The 6,027-nt window shown below is 43.8% G+C and overlaps 1 protein-coding gene across 2 annotated transcripts in view; it reads right to left on the bottom strand.

The window, feature by feature from the left end:
• Positions 1–194: 194 nt before the first annotated feature.
• The window catches only part of LOC122887731 (neuronal acetylcholine receptor subunit alpha-9-like), a 21,940-nt gene continuing 16,107 nt past the window's right edge, over positions 195–6,027 (bottom strand). For both annotated transcript variants that reach the window (XM_044221201.1, XM_044221202.1), the window contains exons 2-6: positions 5,186–5,331; positions 4,948–5,102; positions 4,600–4,846; positions 4,232–4,517; positions 195–2,343 (exon numbers count right to left, since the gene is read on the bottom strand). In XM_044221201.1, the coding sequence (XP_044077136.1) occupies positions 1,595–2,343; positions 4,232–4,517; positions 4,600–4,846; positions 4,948–5,102; positions 5,186–5,331 (1,583 nt within the window). In that variant the 3' untranslated portion in view covers positions 195–1,594. The remainder of the gene's footprint in view (positions 2,344–4,231; positions 4,518–4,599; positions 4,847–4,947; positions 5,103–5,185; positions 5,332–6,027) is intronic.

The raw sequence follows: 6,027 nt of genomic DNA, 5'->3' as shown, positions 1-6,027 counted from the left end.
GTCTCTGTCTGTCTCTGTCTGTTTCTGTCTGTGTTGTCTCTGTCTGTCTGTTTCTGTCTCTGTCTGTGTTGTCTCTGTCTGTCTGTTTCTGTCTGTTTCTGTCTCTGTCTGTGTTGTCTCTGTCTGTTTCTGTCTCTGTCTGTTTCTGTCTGTGTTGTCTCTGTCTGTCTCTGTCTGTTTCTGTCTCTGTCTGTTTCTGTCTGTGTTGTCTCTGTCTGTCTCTGTCTGTTTCTGTCTGTGTTGTCTCTGTCTGTCTCTGTCTGTCTCTGTCTCTGTCTGTCTGTTTCTGTCTGTGTTGTCTCTGTCTGTCTGTGTTGGCTGTGATTTAAGGATTTTTTATGAGCATGATATGTGACATCACAAATAGTTTGGAAGCCAATCCTGGTCCAATTTGCAACTTATACAAGTGTGATGTAGAAACGTGAAGCCACCAGTGCACATAGACTGAGAAAGGACTTTACAGTGACGCAGGAGACATCTTGTGTCCAGCAGGAAAACTTTAGCAATTAACAACATTTGCATATTCATAGATTCTGGAATTTGTAATGAGCTGGAAGGAGTAGAAGCCTTTTTAAGGATTTTACTGTGGAAATTATACTTTTTTGTGGAAAAAACACATCAGACACACATTATTGTTCCAAGCAGACTATTTCTATGTTTTAATACATGTCTGGAGGGGATCTTTAAATAAATACGTTTGATGTGTGAGGGTATTTTAGCAACTAAAGAGAGGAGGTTTTTTAATAGCAATACGTAGATGCACGAGGAAGTCTGTCTGTAGATAGAGAGGGAAAACCCTGTGGAGACTGTCATGATTCTTATTTCTAATTTTTTGTACATGAGACAAAAAAACCCAAAAAAATGTATGCAACTGGGCACCAAACTCTCAAATGCAACACAGAGCGTCACGTCATTTAACGCGTGTCAATTGACAACAAACATCAAACATGTCATCCAGACAGAAGAAGCAGTCAGAGTACAGTAGCCGGGGATGTGCGGATCTCGGGAGGAAAGGTGACAAAATTGCTGTTGTTCTAGAAAGTTGATGTGCGTCAATTCTGGGAAATACGTTAGTGGTGTATCCTGAACCCACAATGATCCGTGTCGAGACGCTGCCGATGTGTGCTGTCCTTAAGCGTTCTGTTCTCTGAAGAGCTGAAGATCATGTTGTTTATTAAAACCCTCCATGTTTGATGAGATGCTTTCAACGCATTTGGAATTATCTTGATTATTTTACCCTCACAAACTCTGATGTATCCGCTTCTCCATGGCTCTATCTGTGCAAACTCCTTTTGTGTTGCCAAGCCACTTTCAAAGCCACACATCTATGTTTTATATTCTGGTGGAAGACATTGTTTGAAAAGATACAAGATAGAGTATAAATGTATGGCCGGTTGGTGTGCTTCACACAAAAAATGGTGGATTGAGCCTTTAAACCCAACTAAAATTCAATTACTAGTTGAACAAAAGCGTCATTGTTCACTTGTTTCGTGAAAATTAAGACTGATTTTAGACTTGATGGAACGTTAAACAAATCTTCTTATCGGTGTACCAACTCGATACCCTCAACCTCTCGTGATTCTTCGAAGCTGGATCAGATGGCTTTTCCCAGGATGAGGATGCTCATGAAGAAGACCAAAATGAAGAAGAGCCACATGAAGAAGCGATCCATGACCTTGGCGACCTTCCTCCACTCCCCAATGCGCAGCTGTCCGGCTCGCTGGTCCTGGTATGAGTTGGCAATGTACTCAATGTTTCTGCGCAGTCCCCGGTGCTGGCACACACACTGGGTTCTCACCAAGATCTCCCTCCTGTTCTCCCCGGCTCCGCCTCCCCCTTCACCTCCTACGCCTTTCTTTTCTTCGACATGCTCTCCTCCTCCTCCACGGGCACTGTTTGACTCCTCCCGCTCCCCTTCATGTCCTCCAGCAGCTCCTTCCTCCTCCGAGTGGTCGATGGTCACAACCAGATCCTCTTTCCAGTCCGTCTGGTTGGTCAAATCCTGCCCCAGCCTCAGAGATTCCCCAGCCCCATCCTCCTCCACCCTCCCTCCCCACGCCTGCCCGTTCACATCCCAGTTGGTTCCTTTGGTGTTGCCGCCATTGGCTGATTGGACTTCAGACTCCTCCTGCGACAGAGGTTTTTTCCGGGATGAAGTCCCAATGAGGCAGTTCTCACCGACTTCGTAGACAAAACAGATGCGGGCAAGGTAGTTAAGGATGAAGCGTTCGGCCCATTGTGGGACAGGACGAGCCTCGGGACCGCAGTGGTGGATGTTCATGATGAAGATGGTGAGCGCAGTTGATGCAGTGACCATCGTCATAGTAGCAATGTAGTACTTTCCTGTTGAAAAAGGAAAATGCAGATCATTTAGACTTCAAAATCCATGTACAGTTAAATCTTTAAAGTCTCAAAGACAAATGTCAGTTTTTCTTCTCTGTCACCAGTTTGGTGATTGGTGGAGAGTACAGGAAGTGTTGTGTGGTGGCCTAAAGGTTAGAGCGACAGGATTAATCTGGGTGTAAAAGTGAAACAGCAGCTCTTGTCTTTGTTACAACCGCTGAGGTGTTGCTGAACAGTGGCCATAAGTGGGAATTACAATACATAATGATACACAGAGTCATCATTCACACAACCACATCGAAAAATATAAATATAGGTCAAAGTAGGCATTTGAACGAATAACCAGTGCAATCTGTTTGCTTGTAAGGACGGTCTCAGTTTACAAGAAGAGTTACTTTGAACCACCGATGTGGTATTCACAACTTTCTGAAAGCTCAGAGTTCACTAGTTGTGATGTAGGCTGACATTGTTGCTTACTCTTTTCCAAAAAACACAGAATGACTAATCACAAAGGGGTGTCCATTTTGTTGTCAGGTTCCTAGCAATGGTACTCTGTACCCCTCAAAATACTGCCATACATACACATTGTGTACTCAACGTCCCCTTGCTGACAATCCAATCTCACAACTTCCATTTGAAGGCAGCACAAATGAAGAAAACAATAACCGTGTCCTCTTAGTAAAGCAGCTTAAATGGTTGTACAGAAAGCTCTCAGCTGAAATGTGAAGATTTAATGAACACACTTCTGTTGGCAACATTGAGACTCGAAGGTTGCTGCTGCTCTGATGGCTGAGAGATCATTGATTACTGAGCTGTATTGTGTTTTAAATAACCGCTGACAGGCCTGCTGTTACAAACATAAACAGGGTATTTACTGCGGGGCCTAAAACTGTACACCAAAATCTTTAGTGCTACCTGGCAACTATCTCAGCAACATTCATTTAAAATGTATTGTTCTTCCAATGATGATCTCATCTCATCTGAGGCTTTTACACTGAAGGTGGGAAGGAAGAAGATGCAGGGATACAACAGCTGCGACATACCTGCCAGTCGCAGGTTTTACCCTTCAGACTTATGGTTAAATGTGTATGCTGGAGAAAACAGGAGGACACGTGTACCAACTGGAACACAATATCATGGGTGCTTAGCTTTGACCTCTTATCTGCTTGTCCATCAGTCAATTCCACCAAGCAAAATCTTTTGGAGTAATATTTTTCAAAGCAACGTGGATTTATTATGTTGTGCGACTGATTTAATGTTTGGATCTCAGACATTTTATGTGTAAATATTGTAAATATTTTGAATGAAGACGTTGACGTTATTGATGATGAAGCCCACACCTCAGCTGAATCAGGTGAAGTCTATATACAGTATTGACCTTTTGCTTCTTTGTGTTTACTTTGTCTTCTAACATCCTGGGACCATGTTAGAAATACGTGTTTTCACTTTAACTTTAACGTCATCCTTTAGATTTTAGATTGTTTCCTGTGTCTGATAATCCATCAATAAAATCAATCAGTCAATCTACGGTTTTAAAGCCCCCCTCCAGTGGATGTTTGACCTTCACTGTGCAGGATGGTGTATGTGCAGAGTTTGACTCTAGAAGGCTGAAACTAAATTTCTACTAAACTACACTAAAGTTCTGAATGAGAACCCAGTCTCTTGTGACCTAACAAAGACTGCCTTCATGTTTCAATTCCCAAAGAACTTGGTCTAGCCCTTTGATATAAAATAACTACTTAACAATGCTTCTTACATGTATTACAACCACCATGACCACCACCTGCTTAATTTGGAAAGCCGCTGAAAATATCTTTCTTCGTATTTTCTCAACAAATGAACAACTCAAACAAAACTTTAAAAATCAGGGACTCCTCAGTCTTCTCACCTATCAGTGGGACGCTCTCAGAGGGCGGCATGCTCTCAGCCACCAGTAACTGAAACACGGTGAGGGCAAGCAGCACCGTGACACCCAGAGAAACCTTTTCACCCGAGTCAGCTGGCAGGTAGAAGCCCAGCGGAGCCAGAAAGGAGATCATCATGCAGGGGATGAGGAGGTTGAAGATGTAGAAGGAGGCACGTCTCTTCAGGTGGAGGGTGAAGGTGATGTCCGGGTACGGATCCGAACAGCAACCATACAGGATGACATTCTTCTTGGCTGGCATGCCCAGGACCTGGTTAGAAAAAGGATTTGTCAAAAGATTAGATTCAGGGATGAGGCCTTGTTCTGAACACATGAACAAGGTAACCACTCACCTCCCACTCCACATTGGGGACAAAGTCGGCCAGGTCGGCACTGTCCAGGGCATTGAACAAGTCCATCTGGTTACCGTTGTGAGTCCAGGAGCCAAAGGTTAGATGACACTCCTGCAAATCAAAGGGGAAGAATGCCACATCTACGGAGCAGGAGCTTTTGGTGATGGCTGGCTGGTCCCACATGACCTGACCATCATTACGAAGAACCACGTTGGTCTCCATTGAGCTGGAGAACTCATCGTCTGCACTGTGGTGGAGAAAGTGGAGGAAACAGAGGATCGGAGTTGGAGAGATGGCATTGCCAGTGTTCTGCAGCCGGGCCGATCAACAGCAGGAAGCCACACCTACCTGTTATACAGGACAATGTCAGGTCTCCATACGTAGCTGCTGGGTATGCGGATGGTATCGAGGCCGTCATAGTCCTCCTTCTTCCAGGTGAGGTAGGCATCCATCCACACTTGGCGGATCCACAGGTAGGTAGTCAGGATCTGATTCCGCTCATCCTGTTGAGAGGACACATACACATCAGTTCGGGCATGAATACACACAACATGAACATCTGGATCGGCAGTCACGGTCTGATTACCATGTCGATGATCTGGGAGAGAGTGATCTGCAGTGTGACGTTGATGATGTGGTCAGTGTCCGCCACTGGCCGCAAAGCGTTGGTGTAGTTGGAGAACAAGTCACTCATCAGCTTCTGAGCATATCGACCATGAGCGGCCAAGTACACTGGGGAACAGAAAGAGAGAGAGACATCTTTATTAAACCAGACATTATTTATGTCATATGTTATTTTCTTCACACTTATTTTTGAAACCAAGCAGCAGAACATGAAGATGACAGTGTTGGTCAATCCAACACCTTGGTCCAGAGCAGATATGTCAGATTTCTATTAAATGCCCTGATCCCTGTCCTGCTCCCCAGAGGATGAACCCTTTTGATTTTAATGACCCCATGACCTTCCCTCAATAGCACCACCCCCTGGACAAACTTGACATTTTTAGCTCCACTACTGGTGAGACTCTAAGAATAGTTAAATCATTAGTATATTATTTGATCTGTTCAACAGTTTAATATTGTTGAAACAGGTTTCAGGTGAAACTAGGCAGGCATTTCTGAGTTCTCAGACCATTTTCACAATTGAGAATGACTTCCGGATGGGAGCCGAAATGTCTTGATTCGGAAAACATTGTGGCTGTAATGAACACTGCAGCATGTATGTGGACACGTTCCCCCGTTACTCTTTATATTCACAACAAAAGAAGAAGAAAGCCAAACTGACTGTGGCTGGATGTGGAAAATCATACCACTAATTTAATTCATTATACTAATAAATTTGTTAAGTTTGATTGAATAAATCACATTTTTAAACCCAGTTATACTGACATCCTTTTATGTTACTGTTGGAAAACCATGTTACTGTTT

The sequence above is a fragment of the Siniperca chuatsi genome, linkage group LG14 (assembly GCF_020085105.1).
Source record: "Siniperca chuatsi isolate FFG_IHB_CAS linkage group LG14, ASM2008510v1, whole genome shotgun sequence".
NCBI classification, from domain to species: Eukaryota; Metazoa; Chordata; class Actinopteri; order Centrarchiformes; family Sinipercidae; genus Siniperca; species Siniperca chuatsi.
The sequence above is the reverse complement of the archived record's forward strand: the minus strand, read 5'-3'. Positions and strand labels throughout refer to the sequence as shown.